This window comes from Schistocerca serialis, chromosome 2 (assembly GCF_023864345.2).
Source record: "Schistocerca serialis cubense isolate TAMUIC-IGC-003099 chromosome 2, iqSchSeri2.2, whole genome shotgun sequence".
Taxonomy (NCBI): domain Eukaryota; kingdom Metazoa; phylum Arthropoda; class Insecta; order Orthoptera; family Acrididae; genus Schistocerca; species Schistocerca serialis.
In genome coordinates, this window is record NC_064639.1 from 1,138,585,943 (window position 1) to 1,138,613,339 (window position 27,397).

At 42.5% G+C, this 27,397-nt stretch overlaps 1 protein-coding gene across 2 annotated transcripts in view; it reads right to left on the reverse strand.

The window, feature by feature from the left end:
* Positions 1-27,397, reverse strand: part of LOC126458602 (brain-specific angiogenesis inhibitor 1-associated protein 2-like) — a 911,857-nt gene that overhangs the window by 443,012 nt on the left and 441,448 nt on the right. For both annotated transcript variants that reach the window (XM_050095757.1, XM_050095758.1), the window contains exon 2: positions 18,502-18,577. In XM_050095757.1, the coding sequence (XP_049951714.1) occupies positions 18,502-18,577 (76 nt within the window). The remainder of the gene's footprint in view (positions 1-18,501; positions 18,578-27,397) is intronic.

Below are 27,397 nucleotides of genomic sequence, written 5' to 3' on the forward strand. Positions count from 1 at the left end.
GAAATAAACAGGTCTACATCCTTATAAAAGATACGTGACCTTACTTTTGGGATTACTCTCGTACATCAACGGGGACAGATGAAAATGTGTGCCCCGACCGGAACTCGAACCCGGGATCTCCTGCTTACATCGAAGACGCTGTATCCATCTGAGCCACCGACTGCAGGGCTTTATTCGATGAACGCTCCCCGTCAGACCCCACATTCCCAACTTAATGTCCACACCCTACATTCGTAGTGCCCCTGCCCATTACACTCATTACTCGCGGAAGACAATCTTACCGAGTCCCGTAAGAGTTCGAGCAATCCATGTGTATCCAGCACAGAAGAAGAAGGTCAATGGCCGGTTAGCCCTAACTATATGAAGATTGACCTTCTTCTTCTTCTGTGCTGGATGCACACACCTTGCCCGAACTCTTACGGGACTCGGTAAGATTGTCTTCCGCGACTAATGAATGTAATGGGCAGGGGCACTACGAATGTAGGGTGTGGACATTAAGTTGGGAATGTGGGTCTCACGGAGATCGTGCAACGGATAAATCCCTGCAGTCGCCCTCGGTGGCTCAGATAGATAGAGTGCCTGCAATGTAAGCAGGAGATCCCAGGTTCGAGTCCCTGTCGGGACACACATTTTGAACTGTCCCCGTTGATGTACACTCCTGGAAATGGAAAAAATAACACATTGACACCGATGTGTCAGACCCACCATACTTGCTCCGGACACTGCGAGAGGGCTGTACAAGCAATGATCACACGCACGGCACAGCGGACACACCAGGAACCGCGGTGTTGGCCGTCGAATGGCGCTAGCTGCGCAGCATTTGTGCACCGCCGCCGTCAGTGTCAGCCAGTTTGCCGTGGCATACGGAGCTCCATCGCAGTCTTTAACACTGGTAGCATGCCGCGACAGCGTGGACGCAAACCGTATGTGCAGTTGACGGACTTTGAGCGAGGGCGTATAGTGGGCATGCGGGAGGACGGGTGGACGTACCGCCGAATTGCTCAACACGTGGGGCGTGAGGTCTCCACAGTACATCGATGTTGTCGCCAGTGGTCGGCGGAAGGTGCATGTGCCCGTCGACCTGGGACCGGACCGCAGCGACGCACAGATGCACGCCAAGACCGTAGGATCCTACGCAGTGCCGTAGGGGACCGCACCGCCACTTCCCAGCAAATTAGGGACACTGTTGCTCCTGGGGTATCGGCGAGGACCATTCGCAACCGTCTCCATGAAGCTGGGCTACGGTCCCGCACACCGTTAGGCCGTCTTCCGCTCACGCCCCAACATCGTGCAGCCCGCCTCCAGTGGTGTCGCGACAGGCGTGAATGGAGGGACGAATGGAGACGTGTCGTCTTCAGCGATGAGAGTCGCTTCTGCCTTGGTGCCAATGATGGTCGTATGCGTGTTTGGCGCCGTGCAGGTGAGCGCCACAATCAGGACTGCATACGACCGAGGCACACAGGGCCAACACCCGGCATCATGGTGTGGGGAGCGATCTCCTACACTGGCCGTACACCACTGGTGATCGTCGAGGGGACACTGAATAGTGCACGGTACATCCAAACCGTCATCGAACCCATCGTTCTACCATTCCTAGACCGGCAAGGGAACTTGCTGTTCCAACTGGACAATGCACGTCCGCATGTATCCCGTGCCACCCAACGTGCTCTAGAAGGTGTAAGTCAACTACCCTGGCCAGCAAGATCTCCGGATCTGTCCCCGATTGAGCATGTTTGGGACTGGATGAAGCGTCGTCTCACGCGGTCTGCACGTCCAGCACGAACGCTGGTCCAACTGAGGCGCCAGGTGGAAATGGCATGGCAAGCCGTTCCACAGGACTACATCCAGCATCTCTACGATCGTCTCCATGGGAGAATAGCAGCCTGCATTGCTGCGAAAGGTGGATATACTGTACTAGTGCCGACATTGTGCATGCTCTGTTGCCTGTGTCTATGTGCCTGTGGTTCTGTCAGTGTGATCATGTGATGTATCTGACCCCAGGAATGTGTCAATAATGTTTCCCCTTCCTGGGACAATGAATTCACGGTGTTCTTATTTCAATTTCCAGGAGTGTATATCGACCCCTGTCGACAGCTTAGGATCTTGATTTATTTATCATTTCATCGGAAGATCTCTAGTGTGCCGCTGGCCGCACAGGTGGGATTGCTGCAGTATGATCGATGCCTTACAAACTCCTTGCTGGAGAACTGCCCATCTCTGTTGGTAGTGCTGATAAACTCGAGCACCAGCTGGGTTACTCAGTAGTGTGTGTTCGTTCGGTTCCTCGCCGCCTAGCAAAAGACCATAAAGAGCAAAGAGGGAACATTTGTGCGGAGTTGCTTGCGCGTTACCAGACTGAACGTCACTATTTTTTGTTGAACACCGCCACATTTTATGACACATGGGTTCATCATTTCGAACCGGAAACAAACCGGGAATCCATGGAGTGGTGCCACACCACCTATGCTTCGATGAAAAAGTTCAAAGGCGCACTCTCAGCTGGTAAAGTCATTGCGGTGGTCATCTGGGACTCTGAAGGGGCTATTCTGTTTGACGTCCTCCCTCCTGGTGCAACAATAAACTCTGAAGTGTATTATGTTACGCTCGGGAAACTGAAGAAACAAATTCAACGTGTTGGTCGCCAGAAAGATGCAACCCAACTTCTTCTTCTTCTCCAGAATATCAAAGTCTGCGCACCCGAGAGCTCACAAAACTTCATTCTATCATTATTACAAAGTTTAACAAATTAAATCAATAATCTTAATAAAAAACCTAAAATAACTATAAAATCAAAATATAAAATAATGAACTAAAACGTAATCTTAAAGAAGCTGGTTTAAAGCTTACTATTATATTTTAAAAAGCAAATTATAGGTTAATAACTTTAAAGCTATCCCTTAAAGAATAAATAAGTTAAAATTTATACTTAAAAAATTAAATAAAAACGACTTTAAAAAATTAAATTTTTTCCTAAGAAATTAGATACCTTATGAAACGATTAACATCTCATTTCTCTAAATAATTTAATAATAATTAAGATACATTAATTATAAATTATTTATAAATCAACCCAAATCGAGACAAGTAATATAAATAGTAAATTTTTGTTAAACCCTGATACAAAAGGTTCCGCATCCACCGAACAGTTTGGATCTCACACCTGCTGACATCCATCCTTTTGGCCCAATGAAGGATGCTCTCCGCGGGAAACAGTAGTGGATGATGGGGAGGTTATTGATACAGCAAGAGCTTGGGCTGATGTCGGCCAGTACAGTGGTACCAGAGGATGTTTAGGCCCTCCCAGTAAGTTGGCGTAACGCCATTTCTTTGAACGAAGATTATAATGAAAAAGGGGGTTTTGTAGCCAAATGAGTTGGGAGTTATGCTGTGTACAGGAGTGCTGAATAAATCTAGCCTGCAGTCAGAAAAAAGTGTATTGCATTACTTATCGAACGCCGGTCTTATAATAAAAAGTGTTCCAATATTCTACAATGAACTGACGTCAGATCTAATGGCTGATTGGTTGGTTGATTTGGGTTCAAATGGTTCAAATGGCTCTGAGCACTATGGGAGTTAACATCTGAGGTCATCAGTCCCCTAGAACTTAGAACTACTTAAACCTAACTAACCTAAGTACATCACACACATCCATGCCCGAGGCAGGATTCGAGCCTGCGACCGTAGCGGTCTCGCGGTTCCAGAATGTAGCGCCTAGAACCGCTCGGCCACTCTGGCCGGCTCTTTGATTTGGGTGAAAGGGCCACACACCGAAGTCATCGGGTTATGAAAGGATCGGAAAGTCGGCAGTACCCTTTCAAAGGAACCATCGCGGCATTTGCCTCATGCCATTTAGGTAAATCAAGGGAAACATAAATCAGGATGACCGGATGCAGGTTTGAACAGTCGTCTTGCTCAATGCGAGTCCACCATGCTAACCACTGCGGCATTTCGCTTGATGGAGGTAATGGTCTGTAGTTCCGTGCATCTGTCCTACAATCGGTCTTGAAAACGGAAATAACTTGTGCATTTCTCCTTCCAATGTACGCGTTGTTGTTCCAGTGAGTTACGGTCCATTGCTGCCAGAAGAGAAGCAAGTTCTTTCGCCTACTCTATGCAGAACAACAACAAAAGCAAAACGAGGATAATGACATGTAGTCGAATTAAGTCGGGTGATGCTGAGGGAATTAGATTAGGATATGAGACACTTAAAGTAGTAAAGGAGTTTTGCTATTTGGGGAGCAAAATAACTGAGGATGGTCGAAGTAGAGAGGATATAAAATGTAGACTGGCAATGGCAAGGAAAGCGTTTCTGAAGAAGAGAAATTTGTTAACATCGAGTATAGATTTAAGTGTCAGGAAGTCGTTTCTGAAAGTATTTGTAGGAGTGTAGCCATATATGGAAGTGAAACATGGACGATAAATAGTTTGGACAAGAAGATAATAGAAGCTTTTGAAATGTGGTGCTACAGAAGAATGCCGAAGATTAGATGGGTAGATCACACAACTAATGAGGAGATACTGAATAGAATTGGAGAGAAGAGGAGTTTGAGGCACAACTTGACTAGAAGAAGGGATCGGTTGGTAGGACGTGTTCTGAGGCATCAAGGGATCACCAATTTAGTACTGGAGGGCAGCGTGGAGAGTAAAAATCGTAGAGGGAGACCAAGAGATGAATACACTAAGCAGATTCAGAGGGATGCAGGTTGCAGTAGGTACTGGGAGATGAAGAAGCTTGCACAGGATAGAGTAGCACGGAGAACTGCATCAAACCAGTCTCAGGACTGAAGACCACAACAACAACAATGCAGAATCGTACGGGTACCCCATCGGCTCCAGTCGCCTTTTCCCTGCTGAGGCATGAACTTCAGTGGGAGCAGGAAGTGAGGCGACTGGCTTGCGTCGGGTGGGTGCAGGGCATATTCCTGCCTTACGAGGCTCTCTCCGCGAAACGGAGATTCGTGCAGCAGATACGGCGGCCACCGCAAACGAGCGTCGCCGCTGCCGGCAGAAGTATGTCTGTAGGGCAGGCGGCGTCTGGCGTCCCAGTTGCAGCCCTGCTCGGCGGTCATCACCGTGAGTGGTTAGCTGGCCGGCCGGCGGGCGGCCGCTGGAGAGCGTGCTTACCTGCCGTCGCCTCCCGTCTCACGGAGCGTCCGTCTGGCGACCTCTGGAGGGCGCTCTGCGCGGTGATGGATATGAAAGCTGCCGGAGAAAACGCCGGCTTTCAGCGCGACAAACGTATCTTGGAGGCGACCTCGAGATTGAAGGGGGCTGCGTCTGGCCACAGAAAGTGCGCTCAGCATTTCAGGAATGTCCGCTTAGAAAGTGCAGCTGTGAGATGGTGTCGTGCTACATTTGTTGTTAGTTGTTAGGGTCAAATCGAACGAGTATAACATGATACACACAAACTACTTATTTTTTGTTTTTTTTTGCATCAAATATTTCACTATGATCAACACGTTCGGTCATATACATTTATACTTCGCAAGCCACCCAAGTCCGCAGCTCGTGGTCGTGTGGTAGCGTTCTCGCTTCTCACGCCGGGGTTCCCTGGGTCGATTCCCTGCGGGGTCAGCGATTTTCTCTGCCTCGTGATGACTGGGTGTTGTGTGATGCCCTTAGGTTAGTTAGGTTTAAGTAGTTCTAAGTTCTAGGGGACTGCTAGATGTTAAGATGTTAAGTCCCATAGTGCTCAGAGCCATTTGAACCAAGCCAGCCAACGGTGTGTGGCGGAGGGCACTTTACGTGCCACTGTCATTACCTCCGTTTCCTGTCCCAGTCGCGTATGTCTCGCGGCAAGAACGACTGCCGGAAAGCCTCCGTGTGCGCTCTATTCTCTCTAATTTTACATTCGTGATCCCTTCGGGGGGGAAGCAATATATTCGATACCTCATCCAGAAACGCACCCTCTCGAAACCTGGACAGCAAGCTACACCGCGATGCAGAGCGCCTCTCTTGCAGAGTCTGCCACTTGAGTTTGCTCAACATCTCCATAACGATATCACGCTTACCAAATAACCCTGTGACGAAACGCGCCGCTCTTCTTTGGATCTTCTCTATCTCCTATGTCAACCCAACCTGGTACGGATCCCACACTGATGAGCAATACTCAAGTACAGGTCGAATATGTTTTTTATATAACCCACTTCCTTTGTTGATGGACTACATTTTCTAAGGACTCTCCCAATGAATCTCAACCTGGCACCCGCCCTACCAACAACTAATTTTATATGACCATTCCACTTCAAATCGTTCCGTACGCATACTCATAGATATTTTACAGAAGTAAAAACGTTCAAATGCGTGTGACATCTTATGGGACATAACTGCTAAGGTCATCAGTCCCTAAGGTTACACACTACTTAACCTAAATTTTCCTAAGGACAAACACAGACACCCATGCCCGAGGGTGGACTCGAACCTCCGCCGGGACCAGCCGCACAGTCCATGACTGCAGCCCCTCACACCGCTCGGCTAATCCCGCGCGGCTACAGAAGTAACTGTTACCAGTGTTTGTTCCGCTATCATATAATCATACAATAATCGCTCCTTCTTTCTATGTTCTCGCAATTCATTACATTTGTCTATGTTAGGAGTCACTTGCCACTCCCTGCACCAAGTGCCTATCCGCTGCAGATCTTCCTGCATTTCGCTCCAATTTTCTAATGCTGCAACTTCTCTGTATACGACAGCATCATCCGCGCAAAGCCGCATGGAACTTCCGACACTCTCTACTAGGTCATTTATATATATATTGTGAAAAGCAATGGTCCCATAACACCTCACTGTGGTACGCCAGAGGTTACTTTAACGTCTGTAGACTTCTATCCATTGACAACAACATGCTTGGTTCTGTTTGCTAAAAACTCTTCAATCCAGCCACACAGCTAGTCTGATTTTCCATAGGCTCTTACTATGTTTATCAAGCGACAGTGCGGAGCTGCATCGAACGCCTACCGGAAGTCAAGGAATATGGCATCTACCTGGGAGCCTCTATCTAATATTTTCTGGGTCTCATGAACAAATAAAGCGAGTTGGATCTCACACGATCGCTGTTTCCGGAATCCATGTTGATCCCTACAGAGTAGATTCTGGGTTTCCAGAAATGACATGATACGCGAGCAAAAAACATGTTCTAAAATTCTACAACAGATCGATGTCAGAGATATAGGCCTATAGTTTTGCGCTTCTGGTCGACGACCCTTCTTGAAAACTGGAACTACCTGTGCTCCTTTCCAATCGTCTGGAACCTTCCGTTCCTCTAGAGACTTGCGGTACACGGCTGTTAGAATGGGGGCAAGTTCTTTCGCGTACTCTGTGTAGAATCGAACTGGTGCCTGTCCAAACACCTGAATATTTTCTTGCTTTTAGTTCCTATCCCACATTATATAGGTGAGTTAGCCTCGCTGTTCGAATGATGGCGTCACTTCTACCAGTTTTACTGTTAACAAACGGCATCGTACAGCGTTAAGTGTTGCTTGCATAATACGAGGGCGTACTGGAAAGCAACGCCTCCAAATATTACCTGTGAAAACTCTTAGAACATAAAAAACAACAATGTTAACGTTATACATCTTTATTCTGCGTGTATACATATTCATTTCTCTACATAGCCACGGCAACGAACACATTTCTCCCAATGAGAGACCAGTTCGTTGACGCCACCACTGAGTCACAACCTTTCCTCTGCTAGCACCGCTTCGTTACTATCAACATGAAGTCCTCGAAGGTGTTCTTTAGGCTTTGGAGAGTGATAAAAACCATTTGGGACGGTAGGGAGATTGATCGACGACCGTAGACCCAAGGCATCGGACTGTGGCAGATGTCTGGGATTGTCATGCTGAAAGAAAGGGTGCTTCATGTGTGGATGAACTCTTCGAATTCGAAACTCGATTACAAGAAGCTGTTTCTCGCTCACCGACAAAGTTACATTACATACCGCCATGTTACAAGCTACAATTCGGAGCCAATTAGCGGCAGAAGACTGCAAATACGTAGACATAAAGAATAAGGATGTAGAATGTTACCAACGTTTGTTTTATTTAAAAAGCCTCATGACTTTCCGCATAAAAATTTCGGTGGCATTACTCTTCAGCATGCCCTCGTAAATAAGTAACATTCGGTAACGCTGAAATTAGTACTGCACGACCTTTGTCTACGTGAGTCTTGAACTTTTTCGGGCGTACTGAATATTCTATGAGGTTTCAGGATTGCAGTCGCATCATGTTGACTTCTTGCCACAATATTTCGCCAAAGTGTCGCACACTCACCTTGAGATGGCTGGACGGTTGCCAGCCGAAATATTCTGGCAAGAACTCAACATGATTCGGCTGCAATGCCGAAACCTCATAGAATTTTACTCCATCTTTATATGTGAAGATAGGCTCCAACAAATTCCCTGTTCTAAAGAAAACTGTGGTAAAGATTCTACAATGCTTCTCTGTTGCAGTATTCGTATCCACAATTCAAATACTTGTCGCTCAGAAAAAGTCGTTCCTTAAGACAACGTTTCAAGCACAGTAAAAGTTGAGTGATAACTTTTGAAATTCAAAATATGATAATTTATAAAATAAACATACGGGTTTCAGTTTATAAGTTGATAAGAAAAGGCTGAAATGCCTTATAATCATTTGCCTATGAATTAACATGGAGAGGTGAAAGAACATTTTTGTTTTTCATACAAACAGTATATATTTATGCTATATTAGAAGAAGGTGCGGCCCAGATATATTAATATTTTTGCAGCTCGCGACCAAATTAACCTCACCCGACGGGTGGATCACAGTGAATAGTGACCTATGTCCTCACTCAGTGTTACATGACGGTGAAGGGGACGGAAAACAATGCTGAAGGTTTTGTTGACGATGAGAAGCGGAATAAACAGAAGGCACGAAGACTGAGGTACAGCGCCCCGTACAAGACGAGAGGTTTAGAGACACAGCACAAACTCAACTTGGGGAAGGATATTTTTACTGAAAGAAGCCAGTCTTATCATTGTCAAAAGAACCATCGCAGCAAACGTAGTACAGTGTTCGAGTGGGCAAGGTTGGGATACTACTACTACTGGGGACTTTCAAAAGGATCCATCCCAGCATTCGCTTAAGTGTTTGACAAAATTACAGAAAAACTTAATCTTTTGGCAGGGCGAAGATCACAGTCTCCTTTTTTCTGAATGCGAGTCCAATGCAACATGTTGTGTTTACATATGACTCTTAAAGCAATGAACGTTTTCACTTTTGGTTCAGCTGTAGCTGCTAGCTTATTAAAAGTTATCAACCATGTTCCCACCGAGAATGTAACCTACCGGCAAAAATATAAATTTGTATAGTAACTATGATAAACATAATCTACTCCTTGGTTTCGCTTAAAAATTTCCTTTAATTCCGTGACTGACCAGTCATAAGGCAAAAATAAATTTTATTACTTGAGAGCCGGCCGGTGTGACCGAGCGGTTCTAGGCGCTTCAGTCTGGAACCGCGCGACCACTACGGTCGCATGTGCGAATCCTGCCTCGGGCATGGATGTGTGTGATGTCCTTAGGTTAGTTAGGTTTAAGTAGTTCTAAGTTCTAGGGGACTGATGACCTCAGATGTTAAGTCCCATAGTGCTCAGAGCCATATTGCTTGAGAGTGGACTACAGTCCCACAAGTGCTGTGCTTTTAATTTTTAAAATGATCTGTCGTGATGTTATGAAGACTCGCACCCTCGTGCATACTTGAGCGTAACTAGGATATCAATATTTGCCGACTTCATGAATTATTGTTTATTTAAAACAAAATAAGAACATATACGAGAAAACGGTTTATTCCAACAAATTCGTGGTGCTTATGGACGCTAGCAACAATGAAACTGTGACAATGCACGATATTTTCTGGGAAATTTCGTATTTGCTTAAAACATGGCAAAGAAACTTTTAGAAAGCGCACTATCCAGTCAATCGTTTGCTGTTGCGGGACAGCTGCAGTACTTGAGCTGTGAGGCTGAGAAAACATCTGGTGGAGACAATGACGGTGGTGGCCACGTCTTCTGCGCTAACAGCAGGCTCATTACTAGCCTTTTACGGAGGGAAAAGCAACGGTTCCGAACTTCACTGGATACTTTCGAAACGGGTGTCTTCTGTAATGGAGATTGCAGAAATTGTAGGCCTACAACGTGCAGCAATGTTGATGTGTAGTGCCGTGTAGGAGTGTTCCCTCTAGCTTGCTAATAGCGGTAAGTCATGAGAAGGCAGACAATGCACAAGCTAAACTTCGTAAGAAGCTATCCGCATAACAAAGATATACGTGAAACTTCCTGGCAGATTAAAACTGTGTGCCCGACCGAGACTCGAACTCGGGACCTTTGCCTTTCGCGGGCAAGTGCTCTACCAACTGAGCTACCGAAGCACGACTCACGCCCGGTACTCACAGCTTTACTTCTGCCAGTACCTCGTCTCCTACCTTCCAAACTTTACAGAAGCTCCCCTGCGAACCTTGCGTGAGTCGTGCTTCGGTAGCTCAGTTGGTAGAGCACTTGCCCACGAAAGGCAAAGGTCCCGAGTTCGAGTCTCGGTCGGGCACACAGTTTTAATCTGCCAGGAGGTTTCATATCAGCGCACACTCCGCTGCAGAGTGAAAATCTCATTCTGGAAACATCCCCCAGGCTGTGGTTAGGCCATGTCTCCGCAATATCCTTTCTTTCAGGAGTGCTGGTTCTGCAAGGTTCACAGGGGAGCTTCTGTAAAGTTTGGAAGGTAGGAGACGAGGTACTGGCAGAAGTAAGGCTGTGAGTACCGGGCGTGAGTCGTGCTTCGGTAGCTCAGTTGGTAGATCACTTGCCCGCGAAAGGCAAAGGTCCCGAGTTGGAGTCTCGGTCGGGCACACAGTTTTAATCTGCCAGGAAGTTTCATATCAGCGCACACTCCGCTGCAGAGTGAAAATCTCATTCTGTAAAGATATACGTATTTCTTGTTCACATCGTGGTCAAGTAACAGGACGAAGGATTAATGTTCAAGGAGGACATCAAATACGTTTCATTTCCCTGTTTCTGTTTTTTTCTTTTTCCACTTAGCAGCGTTAATTGAGATCTGATTTACATGCTATCAAATTGTTTTTATCAACAGAATCCCGGAAGCACTCCAATTACATGAACCTGTCACTATCATACTTGCGAACCACACTGACCCATACCATAGAACTCAGACCTAGCGAGTGTACTCTATGAGCGAATGGAAGTTGGGAACAGTGCAAACTGTGTCACTCAGAATGTGTAATGATTGGAATGAATGTGTCAGCAATATGTTACTAGCATCGCTTATTTTGCGTAGAGACCACTGGAATAAGATACGGCAGATTAGGATGCTTACAGGGACAGTCATTTTTCTCTCGCTTATTATGTGAATGGAACAGGAAAGAAAATCCATCATGTTGGTATGATGTACCCCCCGCTGTGAAATCTACAGTGACTTGCTGGGTATACATGTAACTACACGTAGCGGGTAAACCTCAGAAAACTCTAATTTGTACGACAATGTTTCGTTTACCTTTTGTTACTGTCATAAAAACGTCAGATGAGGGCGCACATGTAAATGATATACAGAAATTACTGATAATCTGTATTTGAGGCATGCAGTCCGTCAATCGAGTACAGGTATTACTAGCATGAGAAACCAGATCACGGTTCGCATCTGACGGTTACTTCAATGCCACCACACTGGGGACGAAAACACTCACTGGGTTCTGTAAAGAAATTGTGGGTAGAACCTGTTGCGACTGCGATTGCAGCAGCGGGGCTAATGCCTCCATTGGCAACCTGCTTTGATAAATTAAAGCAAAGCCGAGTTAATTAGTATCGGGACTGCCGCTTTGGAGCAAAACGCAAATAGTGCCGTTCAAATTTGCTTGTGGATACGTGTTGGCACACGAGTGGTCAAGGTTACATCGAAGCCACATACATTTATACCGCATATGCATTATAACTGAATGTACTACTCGCTAGCGTACTCGTGTGAGTACTGTTTAACTGACGTTATTGCTTGCTCCATAAAGAAAGAAAGTAATGTTAGTTAGTTAGGTGTTCCACTGATCATTTGAACGATTCTTTTATCGAAATGATGTGGAACGAGTCAGTTTAAAGGATATGTATGCATGATCAGTGTTCATATAATGAACACATTATCATACCGCTACTCATGCAACGTCACATACAAACAAGTTTTTTTTTTCTTTTTACTGGTTACTAGTTTTTAAGCAGAAATTCATTAGTGGAATAGAAGAAGTTATCCAGGAGAAATGATCTGATCTTGATTACGTCGTGGTTCCAAAGCCGGTTAGTATGGATGTTAAGAAAATCACAACGACTGTTATTGTAGGTGTACTTGTTAACTCCAGACGGTTTTTAGGGTTCCCTATGTCAGTCGGTAAGAACAGAACCTTTCTGGGATCACTCAGTTGTCCGTCTGTCCGACTGTTAAGATTCCTTTTTCTGAGAAACGGGTACAGGGGTCACGTTGAAATTTACGAATATGTCAGGTACTAAATTCTTCAGTCCTTTGGCTGTGTAAAACATTTAAGCGTTAATGAAATCAAAAGATATGACAATTTTTGTTACTCGCTAACTCATTCATCCAAACCCGTAAGATACTTGCTGTTGAGCAAGAATGACGATATTTTTAAATTTAGGACCAGCAGCATATTATATGTCTGATAACGACATGATTATTGAAGTAGATGCACCAAATACCTGCTTATAATAAGTAATCTTTATTTACGACAGACTGTTTCTGCTTTATCGCCATTTTCAAGTACCTGCAATTACAATTTTGGTGAGAACAGGTATGGATGCCAATGTCACTTATATTCAAGTAGATGTATTGTCACTACTTTAATAAGATAGTAAATGGTGTCAAGATATAGCAAATACAACGTTAAATACGACGTGACAGCAGTTTGACTGTTCCACTCTTACAAAGATTGTGCTTATTCTTTACAAAGATTGTGCAGATGAGCGATATTATTTCCTCAACTAAAATTTGTTACGATTGTCTTTGGTTGTTGCATATGATACTTCCAATTTATCCATTTTCGTGTTCTAAAAGCTCAATAAAGTTTTTGAGGCAATACTTGTCTCTAAATTCCGTATTTTCGTTTAATATTTCTTGTGGGTATTTTCTCTTGTACATATTGATTTCTAATTCTTCAAGAATGTTCATTGCAAAACCTTTTGTTGTTCTATGCGGAATATGTAGTGCATTTTCGATCGTATCAGCAGTGTGATTTTGATTTTTCAGGTGTAGAAAGAAACTCGAGTGATTATATTCGCTCTCTCTAATGTGTTCTTTATATCTCACGTTAAAATTTCTTCCTGTTTGGCCAATGTAAAAACTGTTACAGCTACCACAAGTGATTTTATATATGCCTGGGTTATCATATTTCAATGTTGTAGCCGTGGCGGAACATAATTTTATTGAAAGGTTATTATTGGCTCGAAAGGCTCGTTGAATATTTGCGGCTTTAAAAAGTGGATTAATTCCGTTCGAGAGTCTACCAAGGCAGATTGCTGGTACGTATCTCACTTTCTGTGCCGGTGATGTTTCTCGAGTTAGGCGTATCTCGCTATATATTGTACACTGCTTTGGTGTTTTACATTTGTAGTATAATTTTGTGATTATGTTGAGGTCAAAAACATTTGTATAGGCTATATAATGAAGTGTGTTAAGTTCTTTTTGAATTGCTAGCTTTCCTAATGGTTCGTTATTTAATCTATTAGTCACTGAACGGAAAATGCTAGTTTATGAGACATTGGATGACAGGAATTGCATTTATAATATCGCCAGAAGTGATATTTTTTCTATAGATATCAAACGTGTGGCGTTTATTATTTTTGCCAATTGTGAGGTCTAGATTGTTAATGTTACTGTCTTTCTCAATTTACATAGTGACTTTAACTTTAGGGTGAAGTTGGTTGACCTTTTGGTGGATATTTTCGATATGTGCGTGGCTGCCACCTACCAACATGAGGGTATCAGCTACGTACCTAAAATAGTCGTAGTATACAATTTGGTTGAGAGTAGACCAGTCTGCGTTAAAGAAAATATCGAAAAAAATGTGCCTACTACACTATAACCCATGGCTACTCCATCTGCTTAGGTATACATTTTGCTGTTAAATACAAAATAATTATATGATAGTGCTATTTCCAAAAGATTTATAATTTCAAGTGTTCCAGCCATGGATATTTTCCTATATTGTAAGAGAGTATATTTTATTATTTGGATAGTTTCCTTTAGTGGCACATTGTTACATAGAATTAGTGACATAAAATGAAATAAATTTACCATTAGGTGATATTTGTATGTATTTTATAAGTCTTTCCAGAGTACACGAGTGTTTGATTGAGTACTTTTTGCTTATCAGATATGATGGGCTATTTATGCAATTAATTACGGGCTGAATCGGAACCGTCGGTTTATGTGTTTTGGCTTGGGCTGGTAATTTTGGTGTACTTGGATTCATTACCGTGTACGTTCTTTTTTCTTGTTCAGTGAGAATGATATTCCAGTTTTAATGGCTTTCTTTATTTTAACTGCAAACCTGTTGGCAGGGTTGTTCCACTGGCACGTATCCAGATCTTTGTTCTACAAGAACATCCAGACATGCATTGTGGCGGAAATGTCCCCGTGTCACGAATTAAAACGCTTAATTTCCAATGAAACGTTATAAGTTTTACCTTGGGGTACTGTTATGTTTCTCTTCGTTGACTGTGCAAGCACAGCCAGGAGTACCTGTTGAATTCATAACAACATGGAGGTTAGACGGTGTATTGAAATACATTTGAAGCTCCATCAAACCATATCTGTACACTACTGACAGTTTGAAATGGACATTATTATCCTCGCAGGGAGTCTCCTGATTGGAACAACATAATACGCATTCAATAATCTAACTTCACAATACCTGGTGCAGCAAGTCCTTACAGAGTAAAAATAGGACAGACGGAATCTGCGGCTATTGCTATAACCAAGATGTCTGTGTAAAGCAGATAATTCGAAGCAACTATTTCCTTGTTTGTCTTTCACATATTACAGAAATAAATTCTCGTGGCCGATTTCTGACTTCACTTTCTCTTATTAGCTCAACTATTCTACGTGAGAGCTGTGACGGAAGTCCGCATTGCCAGGATGCATAGAAATATTTCATAGAAAGTGTCTTAACTCCAAAGATACGCAAGACATTAATGAGCGATTAGTTTTTCTAGGAGCCCTCGGGTCAAACTGTGTTAGAATTGTATGTTAACAATCTTGGGGCACTGTCGGAATTAATTGGAAACTGTGTCTACACGTAACATTAATTTTCAGATTTTTTTAAAGTTGCTGTTGATTTTAAGAAAGAAAACTTTTGGCATTGCTGTGTGACGCAAAGGTTGTCGTAGTACGTTGTGCCATTAAAAATATGTGTAATGGTGCAGATAGCCCGAATCGTCACTTACATTTTATATTGCTAGTCGGTACAGTAGAGGAAAGGACACTAAAGGCAAGGCCATGGTACGGAAGGTACTGAGTACACTTGAATTCAAAGGTCAATGTCGTATTTTTAATGAACGAACGGGAGACGCCGGTTGCAATCACTGAACGCTTTAGTTATTCTAGCGAAAGGTGTAAAACAGTGAGCAGTATAAAATTTTATATTGTAAGAATAAGTATCGTCTTACGATTCATGTGAAGTGAAGTGTAATAGTTATTGCCCGTGGGTCTCAGGTTGGTGGTGACTAGTTACGAATTGCAAGGTATGGGAATAATTCTGTTGTCATTCGAGGGTAGGCTGTCACGGCATTTACACAAAAAAACTATTCGCACCAAAGCAGAGACTCTGACAACGACATGCAATCATATTCCTTCACATTTCCGATATATGTGTTGATGCGAATGCTAACATATCTCCCATTATGAAGAAATTTGAAGTGTGACAATTCATTTTTCTTTATCCTAGCTACAACATTCTAGGCAAGTGACCTACAAGCTAAAACGGAGTCTCAGAAGAAACAAAGGGTACATATTACACACGCAGCAAGTGTAAGGAATTAGCGTAAATTCTGTTTTGACTGAAAATGATGTCTGAGGAATGAAGATAAAGAAATTTTCCGTTTATCATGCTGGAAGAATGTGAAAGAATGTGTGTCTGCATGAAACTAAAGATGCACTCCAGTGTCAGTCTCATTCCACGTTCGTGTTTCATTCTCAATAATCAGCTTAAATTTTGATACCTAGCAAGATACAGTGCAGCAAATTTCCTTGAGTTGCAAAATTTGCCACATATTTGTTTAAGTGTTTTATGACAACAAGAAAGCTATTGATTTATATATGGGTGTCCATTAAATTCCTTAAAATATATCGTGTTAATATAAAAGTAATTTTATATTAATAACATATTAAACTGATTATTGATTGCATTTCTTAAATGATTCACTTCATTTAATCTTTCCATTTTTATATATAGGCGTATAACCGGTGTCGTGGTTAATTTGGTGTATGGTTTTATTTAGTGAGGATACAAGATTTACTTTTATTATTCCATTTCCAATGTAAATGGAAAGATTCTTAAGAATTCCAAATTCCGTAACAAGGGGTGCAATGATGAACAGATTTCCTTTAACGAAGATCTACATACATAAATTGATCACACTGTACAGAATTATTGCTGTACTGCATTTTAACTCACGAAGAGGGAGAATAATTGTAATAGTCATTGATATGAAATACAGAAACTGCAATCTAAGGCCAGTAACAGTACGTTGTCCAGTCCCCTGCAGATTTCAGTGATCCAAGTCCACTCTAAACTGTCGAACTCTGTCCTCGTGAGCTGCGACCAGTCATCTTTCGGTGGAATGAGCGAATGAACATAACGTTCTGTAGGTATCGATAGTATTTCTGACTTAAATACCGCTTCATCCGATGGTGCAGGAAGACCGTAAGCTACACAATTTTGTCTCTCCCGGTATCTTGAAAATTATACGAATGTGTAATATAGTACCAGGTGAATAGGTTACCAACATCTTTAAATAAAAAATGACAGTCGAACTCGTGAATGAAGGAGAGTTATGGAATACATGTGTTTCCGTAATTATGATAACAATCCTTACATTTTACAGTTTTCATTAAACTTAGTTGTGTGTACACATGGACATAAAACGGTTAATTTATATTGACAGGCATAGTTCCCTAATAGTGTAGTTCAGATAGTAAATTATGTGACGTGTTCACGCGAAGATTGTTTGACACACGTAAAAAACAACCTAACACACAGAAGTGGCTACGTATTAGGGTACCAACAATCGCAATACATCTGGACGTAAGCCATTAACACCCTGTATAATAAAAGTGTAGAGGGAACTGTAAATGTGTATATATAGGTGTTCTAAGCTCCAAAAAACTGACGTACCTTGAAAAACAGCAGCTCCTCCCAATGTAATCAGTACTGTTAAGCACTGGTTTAGGTAGTACCGCCCTTTAAAAATGTCGTACAAAAAATTTTCTTTCTCTGCTGCCTCACAATCTTCCATGTAGGCAAATATCGCTGAAAGGAAAGAAGATCAAGGATTAACTCCCATCGGCGACGAGGTGATTGGAGACACAATGCGAAATCAAAAGGAATGAGGTTGTGGAAGGAAATGGGATTTGTCATTTTCGAAGACATGACTTCCTACTTCTCCTAGGCTTGAGATATACCTGATGATGGGGCTAAGACCCCGAAACGGTAGTAATATATAGCGACTTCTGTCGTGCAAGGCTGGTCAATAAAGTATTTTACGACTGTGGCGGATATGTTTGGCATGGACATATTTTCGAAGGTACTATTCGCTTCAACAGATTTCAGGAAACAATGGAAAAAGAAAACGTCCGAATGGGAATTTCACGTCTCGAATGCAAATTGCCAGGACGTACTCATTCGATTTATTTAGTAGGAAAATGTTACGGAGAGGCTTTGAAAACACAAACACGATGTGGGCAAGGTTTTTCCTCCAAAGACTTTGGCGTAAATTTAGAGAAATGGTGTTCTATATTGACGATAAACCGAAGTTATTGCTTCCTCCATATATTGAGGCTATAAAGACAAGGAAGGAGAGGGTGCATACAGAACTAAACAGTTAACCTTCCCTCGCTCCATTCGCTGATGAAATACGAAGGGAAGTTCTGAATTATTCCGCACTATGGTCTGCAGAGCACCTATAACTGGTCAAAATAATGTGGGCGCTAGCCGTGAAAGGGAAGTTGCAGTTTGATTGACTTCGAAGTATTATCGTCCATCTAGATTCCCGGCCGCTCCTGAGATATTCTCCACTAAGGAATTGGGTGTTGTGTTGTCCTCACTTTCGTATTGTTACAACTGACATTCCGTGCCGCTTTCGTGCTTATTAATCGAACACGTGACGAAATGCGTCGCTCTCGTTTGTGTGTGCCGCGGCACGATACTTGAAGACGTGTACCTGGAAGAAAACTGAGGAGCACGGCCTGACTGGCACACTTACCGTGCAGGGCCTTCAGGTACGCCTTCCCGGCGGTGATGAGTTGTCGCGCTCCAGGGTTGAACTTGTCCAGGATGTTCTGCAACACACACACAACGCGGCTTGTGTTAGCAAAGCGCTTGCGTCAGCACACACTTCTGCCGCGTGGTCTCACTGGCGCTGCTTGCTAAAGGCTTGCACACGAATCAGGAAACGACCTGGAGCGAGACTCCAGCCAGGAGAGCTGTTGGAGCGTACAAGAGCAGCTGGTAATAAGTGGATTGTGAGCAGTTCTTAACCACGTAGTGCACGTTTTCCACTGCAGTGGACAGTTTCAGACAATCGCTTCTTTTTATTAAAAATGAAATTCCTCCAGTTGTACTTAAGATTTTATATTTACTTCGGTACTAGTTTCGACGTTGCGTCAACACCATCTTCAGGCCCGTCCACTTTGATGAAATCGGTTGTGTGTGGCTCAGTCTAGAGGTCCGCGGTGAGACCAACACGTGCTCCACATGGATGGTGGGCAAAGTAAAATCGATTCTTCGACAGGTAGCATGGCGCTGCGGTAGATTACTTGCCGCCACGTTAAGATGAAAAAATCGTGATGTTTATCTTTAATTGAAACAAACTTTATTAGCAGTTTGTTACAAAATATCGGTAATTAAGGACATTTATACAATGAAAACCGTACAATTGAGTCTGATATGTGGCTAGAAATAAGAAGCCGAGGATTATTTATAAAAATGACAATTACATAAGTGTTAATTAGCAAATATTTGATGCATTTTATATCCATATTGAACTGAACGAAAAATTCGGAAAAGTAATGACCGAAGCGAGACTCGAGCCACTGACAACCAGTCTGAGGTGCTACAGACTTTTTCCAAGCATTTCAGTTCTATGAAAATTTCGTAGAAGATGCACCTTTGTTTAAAATTTTGCGTCAGCCGGGAATTGGACCCTGACTGCCCACTTGTTAGACGAGCCCTCTACTACAGAGCTACACTACACGTCGAAAAATTGACCTTATATTTGGGTACTGTGGTCAGTTGGAAAACTTAAAAATTTCAAAGTCAGTTTTCTCGAGAATGTTTGAGAGCTGCATCTACTTTCTTTACCGGGTTGATATTTCAGTTCTGAACTTCACATACCATAAATACACTGACGGAAAAAATCGCAACACTAGAAAGAAAATTAATGTAGAGAAACGTAATTTCAGGAACACATTGGTCTAGGTAACACATTTATTTGATTAACATTGAAAGATCACAGGTTACTGAAAGCGCGAAATAAGCCATTCCAAATCTGAAATGACGCTTCATTAATAACAGGCGTAACGGCAAGAATGTTGAACATGCATGTATTATATTGTACTGGTGTCGGATATCCGTTTGTGGGCGTTTCTGAAAGTATTTGTATGGAGTGTAGCCATGTATGGAAGTGAAACATGGACGATAAATAGTTTGGACAAGAAGAGAATAGAAGCTTTCAAAATGTGGTGCTACAGAAGAATTATGAAGATTAGATGGGTAGATTAGATAACTAATGAGGAGGTATTGAATAGAAATGGGGAGAAGAGGAGTTTGTGGCACAACTTGACTAGAAGAAGGGAATGGGTGGTAGGGCATATTCTGAGGCGTTAAGGGATCACCAGTTTAGTACTGGAGGGCAGCGTGAAGGGTAAAAACCGTAGAGGGAGACCAAGAGATGAATACACTGAGCAGATTCAGAAGGATGTAGGTTGCAATAGGTACTGGGAGATGAAGAACCTTGCACAGGATAGAGTACCATGGAGAGCTGCATCAAACCAATCTCTGGACTGAAGATCACAACAACAACATCAGTTACGGAAGTAATCTCTTTTCTTAAGTTCATTTACTTGATAAACATACACTTTTCGAAGTTAAGAAAATAATTATCGCTACAATTGCAATTGATCAAGTTTTTGGATGGGGCAATCCAATGATGAGACTCACCTTTAAACTTGATTATAGAGAGGACACTAGCTTATACTGGCACAAAGTAAGATGGAAATCCGATATGTGCCTTTAGAAGAAACCTTCCTAACATTCGTATGAAGTGATTTAAGGAAACAATCACAAACCTAAAATAGGATCCATGTTCTTAATTTTGCACGACTTTGTTGGCCGAAAGGCAACATGTGAGCTCCGGGCTGTAGGAAATACCACTGTGAGCATATGTTTCCCATGAAACATGGAAGCTACAGAGGAAAGCTAGGAGATGGTACATGACTGTAGTATTTGGAACTTGAAATGATCTCCTACCTTCGCTTCCCCAACCTTGGGATTCACAAGATATTCACACTATCGGTCTAGCGCCATCTGCAAACCTGGAACCTGTACGTTGACATTTGGTGCTCGACGACGCACTTGCAGAACAATTTCGGGGTGAATTGCAGCTTCACTCAGCTACCGATAGCGCTGTTAGCTGGCTGACCATACTTTTATGACTCACCAGTGCATACGCACAGTAGTGAGGGCACGAAGCTGAATTAATATGAAAATATGGAGTCACACGTGCCATAGAGTGAGAGGTGGAAATTGTGGCGTTAAATGTTGGTAGAGACGACTGCGGGAAGATATTAGTGTCATGCACGAGAGCTGATGATACCGCGGGTTCCTCTTATTTTATTTGCAGCTGTAACAGCATCTGTGAGTAATTACGTCAGAACCGTATGACTGAGTTTAATTAGGTCCTCCTCCTATTCCGTGTTCTCTTTTTGCCCTCCATTTTCTGGTTATGGCCTCCAGCGTAACTACGTTAAAAAACAGTTTTTCGCAATACATTCACTGAATTTCTGCAGACGGTCTGATTTCATTACATTGAGGCAAATAACAAGCACCACTCAGTTTTTATGTTAAATGCACTGTAACTCTCTTCCGGTTGACGTTTACTGCTTGTTTCTGAGGAAAAAGGTATAAATGTTTCATGAGGCAGGCAGTTATGCTACTCCGTCGCACTCATATATTGGTCCCTCGATACGCTGAAGACTCGTTGCCGTACGTGTGCTGCTAAAAAAGAAGAAGACCCGAAGCATCTCAAGCAATACGAGGTGCTTTAACAGCGGGACAACTTGAAGGCTTCGACCAGGCTTTTGTTTCAGCTGTGAGGCTTTTTACGGCTTCGGAAATGGAATGTGGATAGAACTGTCTCTTTTTTACGCGTACGGCATGTAACAACGTACCCCGAATGGACTGAAAGTTGTGAAAACGAAAAAGTTTCTTCTCGTATTACTAACTGCTTCATTTCGCATATCGGAAAGCATAGCCTGGTCTCCCAAATTCCAGCAACGGTTGACGATTTGGTAGCATCGAAGTTCGGTGAAAACCGTCAAAGTGCCGATAATCCACACTTGACCAAGTGTTACACAGAAATGAGCAAAGTAGGCAGCTATTAAAAAATTTGACTTCCTCTTTAGTGAGTTACTTGTGTTAGCAGACAGTGAAAGCATTTTTAAAAACAGACAATGACTTCTTCTTGACAACTTTGTACTGAATATATGAATTCCTGGAAGGTAATATCTGTGTGTGGTTTGATGGCGATAAAGTAAAAATTATGAAACGACCAGAACATAGCCATATTTACACTAATGAAGTTTTGAACATTTGTAAAAGTCCTAACGTGTTCCACGTAACAGTAAGACATTGAAAATATAATATAAAGGACAAGCATAATTTAGTAGCTAAATTGTATTGGCATTGTGTCACTGAAAGTCGAATTGCACTTGTAGTGCTGTGTCAATGAGACGCACGCTGGATTGCGGGGGCCAAATGTACACAATTCTGATATTATGTAAAGTGATGGAACGATCATGTGATCTTTGACATTTGAGACTTGGACTGTAGGAAAATGAACTAACAGAGGAATATAGGTCTATTATACGAGGCTCATTCAATAATGAAAGAGACAAATTGGTCTGGGGAAAAAACTGTTAGTAAGGCAGGTTTGGTACTTTTATGGCTTGGAATCACTGGCATGAACCCTGATCAGCTTTTTTCTTTTTTTTTTTTTTTTTTGTTGTGTCATCAGTCTACTGACTGGTTTGATGCGGCCCGCCACGAATTCCTTTCCTGTGCTAACCTCTTCATCTCAGAGTAGCACTTGCAACCTACGTCCTCAATTATTTGCTTGACGTATTCCAATCTCTGTCTTCCTCTACAGTTTTTGCCCTCTACAACTCCCTCTAGTACCATGGAAGTCATTCCCTCATGTCTTAGCAGATGTCCTATCATCCTGTCCCTTCTCCTTATCAGTGTTTTCCACATATTCCTTTCCTCTCCGATTCTTCGTAGAACCTCCTCATTCCTTACCTTATCAGTCCACCTAATTTTCAACATTCGTCTATAGCACCACATCTCAAATGCTTAGATTCTCTTCTGTTCCGGTTTTCCCACAGTCCATATTTCACTACCATACAATGCTGTACTCCAGACGTACATCCTCAGAAATTTCTTCCTCAAATTAAGGCCGGTATTTGATATTAGTAGACTTCTCTTGGCCAGAAATGCCTTTTTTGCCATAGCGAGTCTGCTTTTGATGTCCTCCTTGCTCCGTCCGTCATTGGTTATTTTACTGCCTAGGTAGCAGAATTCCTTAACTTCATTGAACCATGGACCTTGCCGTTGGTGGGGAGGCTTGTGTGCCTCAGCGATACAGATAGCCGTACCGTAGGTGCAACCACGACGGAGGGGTATCTGTTGAGAGGCCAGACAAACGTGTGGTTCCTGAAGAGGGGCAGCAGCCTTTTCAGTAGTTGCAAGGGCAACAGTCTGGATGATTGACTGATCTGGCCTTGTAACAATAACCAAAACGGCCTTGCTGTGCTGGTACTGCGAACGGCTGAAAGCAAGGGGAAACTACAGCCGTAATTTCTCCCGAGGGCATGCAGCTTTACTGTATGATTACATGATGATGGCGTCCTCTTGGGTAAAATATTCCGGAGGTAAAATAGTCCCCCATTCGGATCTCCGGGCGGGGACTACTCAAGAGGATGTCGTTATCAGGAGAAAGAAAACTGGCGTTCTACGGATCGGAGCGTGGAATGTCAGATCCCTTAATCGGGCAGGTAGGTTAGAAAATTTAAAAAGGGAAATGGATAGGTTGAAGTTAGATATAGTGGGAATTAGTGAAGTTCGGTGGCAGGAGGAACAAGACTTCTGGTCAGGTGACTACAGGGTTATAAACACAAAATCAAATAGGGGTAATGCAGGAGTAGGTTTAATAATGAATAGGAAAATAGGAATGCGGGTAAGCTACTACAAACAGCATAGTGAACGCATTATTGTGGCCAAGATAGATACGAAGCCCACACCTACTACAGTAGTACAAGTTTATATGCCAACTAGCTCTGCAGATGACGAAGAAATTGAAGAAATGTATGATGAAATAAAAGAAATTATTCAGATTGTGAAGGGAGACGAAAATTTAATAGTCATGGGTGACTGGAATTCGAGTGTAGGAAAAGGGAGAGAAGGAAACATAGTAGGTGAATATGGATTGGGGGACAGAAATGAAAGAGGAAGCCGCCTGGTAGAATTTTGCACAGAGCACAACATAATCATAGCTAACACTTGGTTTAAGAATCATGAAAGAAGGTTGTATACATGGAAGAACCCTGGAGATACTAAAAGGTATCAGATAGATTATATAATGGTAAGACAGAGATTTAGGAACCAGGTTTTAAATTGTAAGACATTTCCAGGGGCAGATGTGGACTTTGACCACAATCTATTGGTTATGACCTGTAGATTAAAACTGAAGAAACTGCAAAAAGGTGGGAATTTAAGGAGATGGGACCTGGATAAACTAAAAGAACCAGAGGTTGTACAGAGATTCAGGGAGAGCATAAGGGAGCAATTGACAGGAATGGGGGAAATAAATACAGTAGAAGAAGAATTGGTAGCTTTGAGGGATGAAGTAGTGAAGGCAGCAGAGGATCAAGTAGGTAAAAAGACGAGGGCTAATAGAAATCCTTGGGTAACAGAAGAAATATTGAATTTAATTGATGAAAGGAGAAAATATAAAAATGCAGTAAGTGAAACAGGCAAAAAGGAATACAAACGTCTCAAAAATGAGATCGACAGGAAGTGCAAAATGGCTAAGCAGGGATGGCTAGAGGACAAATGTAAGGATGTAGAGGCCTATCTCACTAGGGGTAAGAGAGATACCGCCTACAGGAAAATTAAAGAGACCTTTGGAGATAAGAGAACGACTTGTATGAATATCAAGAGCTCAGATGGAAACCCAGTTCTAAGCAAAGAAGGGAAAGCAGAAAGGTGGAAGGAGTATATAGAGGGTCTATACAAGGGCGATGTACTTGAGGACAATATTATGGAAATGGAAGAGGATGTAGATGAAGATGAAATGGGAGATATGATACTGCGTGAAGAGTTTGACAGAGCACTGAAAGACCTGAGTCGAAACAAGGCCCCCGGAGTAGACAACATTCCATTGGAACTACTGACGGCCTTGGGAGAGCCAGTCCTGACAAAACTCTACCATCTGGTGAGCAAGATGTATGAAACAGGCGAAATACCCTCAGACTTCAAGAAGAATATAATAATTCCAATCCCAAAGAAAGCGGGTGTTGACAGATGTGAAAATTACCGAACTATCAGTTTAATAAGTCACAGCTGCAAAATACTAACACGAATTCTTTACAGACGAATGGAAAAACTAGTAGAAGCCAACCTCGGGGAAGATCAGTTTGGATTCCGTAGAAACACTGGAACACGTGAGGCAATACTGACCTTACGACTTATCTTAGAAGAAAGATTAAGGAAAGGCAAACTTACGTTTCTAGCATTTGTAGACTTAGAGAAAGCTTTTGACAATGTTGACTGGAATACTCTCTTTCAAATTCTAAGGGTGGCAGCGGTAAAATACAGGGAGCGAAAGGCTATTTACAATTTGTACAGAAACCAGATGGCAGTTATAAGAGTCGAGGGGCATGAAAGGGAAGCAGTGGTTGGGAAGGGAGTAAGACAGGGTTGTAGCCTCTCCCCGATGTTGTTCAATCTGTATATTGAGCAAGCAGTAAAGGAAACAAAAGAAAAATTCGGAGTAGGTATTAAAATTCATGGAGAAGAAATAAAAACTTTGAGGTTCGCTGATGACGTTGTAATTCTGTCAGAGGCAGCAAAGGACTTGGAAGAGCAGTTGAATGGAATGGACAGTGTCTTGAAAGGAGGATATAAGATGAACATCAACAAAAGCAAAACAAGGATAATGGAATGTAGTCTAATTAAGTCGGGTGATGCTGAGGGAATTAGATTAGGAAATGAGGCACTTAAAGTAGTAAAGGAGTTTTGCTATTTGGGGAGCAAAATAACTGATGATGGTCGAAGTAGAGATGATATAAAATGTAGGCTGGCAATGGCAAGGAAAGCGTTTCTGAAGAAGAGAAATTTGTTAACATCCAGTATTGATTTAAGTGTCAGGAAGTCATTTCTGAAAGTATTCGTATGGAGTGTAGCCATGTATGGAAGTGAAACATGGACGATAAATAGTTTGGACAAGAAGAGAATAGAAGCTTTCGAAATGTGGTGCTACAGAAGAATGCTAAAGATTAGATGGGTAGATCACATAACTAATGAGGAAGTATTGAATAGGATTGGGGAGAAGAGAAGTTTGTGGCACAACTTGACCAGAAGAAGGGATCGGTTGGTAGGACATGTTCTGAGGCATCAAGGGATCACCAATTTAGTATCTGAGGGCAGCGTGGAGGGTAAAAATCGTAGAGGGAGACCAAGAGATGAATACACTAAGCAGATTCAGAAGGATGTAGGTTGCAGTAGGTACTGGGAGATGAAAAAGCTTGCACAGGATAGAGTAGCATGGAGAGCTGCATCAAACCAGTCTCAGGACTGAAGACCACAACAACAACAAACAACATTGACTTCGTGACCATCAATCCTGATGTTAAGTTTCTCGCTGTTCTCATTTCTACTACTTCTCATTTCCTTCGTCTTTCTCCGATTTACTCTCAAACCATACTATGTACTCATCAGACTGTTCATTCCGTTCAGCAGATCGTTTAATTCTTCTTCACTTTCACTCAGGATAGCAATGTCATCAGCTTATGTATCAATATTGTTTTGTTTATAACCTCAAAAATTCATTTCAAGATGGCGAATCGGCTTGAAACGTCCACATTAGTTGAACAACGTTCTATTATTCGTTTTTTACTTGCCGAAGGCGAGAAACCAGTGAATATATACTGTAGAATGTCTTAAGTTTATGGTTAAGGAAGTGTGAATCGTGCAAATTTTTACAAATGGGTAGAGCAGTTCAAAAATGGTAGCGACTCAGTGACTGACGTACACCGCTCTGGCCGACCAGTTGTAGTTTCATCTGCCTCACTTGAAAGTCGAATTGATGAGATAATTCGCGCCGAGCGCCGTGAAGCCATCCGTGAGAGAGAGACGTTGTGGATCTCAGAGGAGAGGTGTGATTCTCCAGCAAGACAACCCACGTTCTCGTATTGCTCAACTAACCGTGAAACCAACGACAAAACTGGCCGGGAAGTAACGCCACGACCCCCTTAAAGTTCTGATTTAGCACGTAGTGATTTCCCTTTGTTTGGTGCACTGGAGGAGACTTTACATGGGAAGAGGCTCCAGGACAACACGGACGTAAAAAGGTTTGTGCTAAATTGGCTAAATTGATTCAAACATCAGTATAAACAGATCTTTGCAACGGGAACAACTGTGGCCCTTTGGAACAAGTGGATAAATGTTCAAGGGGATTGTGTTGAAAAGAATAAAAAGTATTGATTTGTAAAAATAAACGCTTTTTTCTCCAGACCAATTTGTCTCTTTAATTATCGAATGACCCTCGTATAAATGACGAATCCTAAAAGTTAAATGCTGTTAGATACGAGCAGAAATGCGAGAAA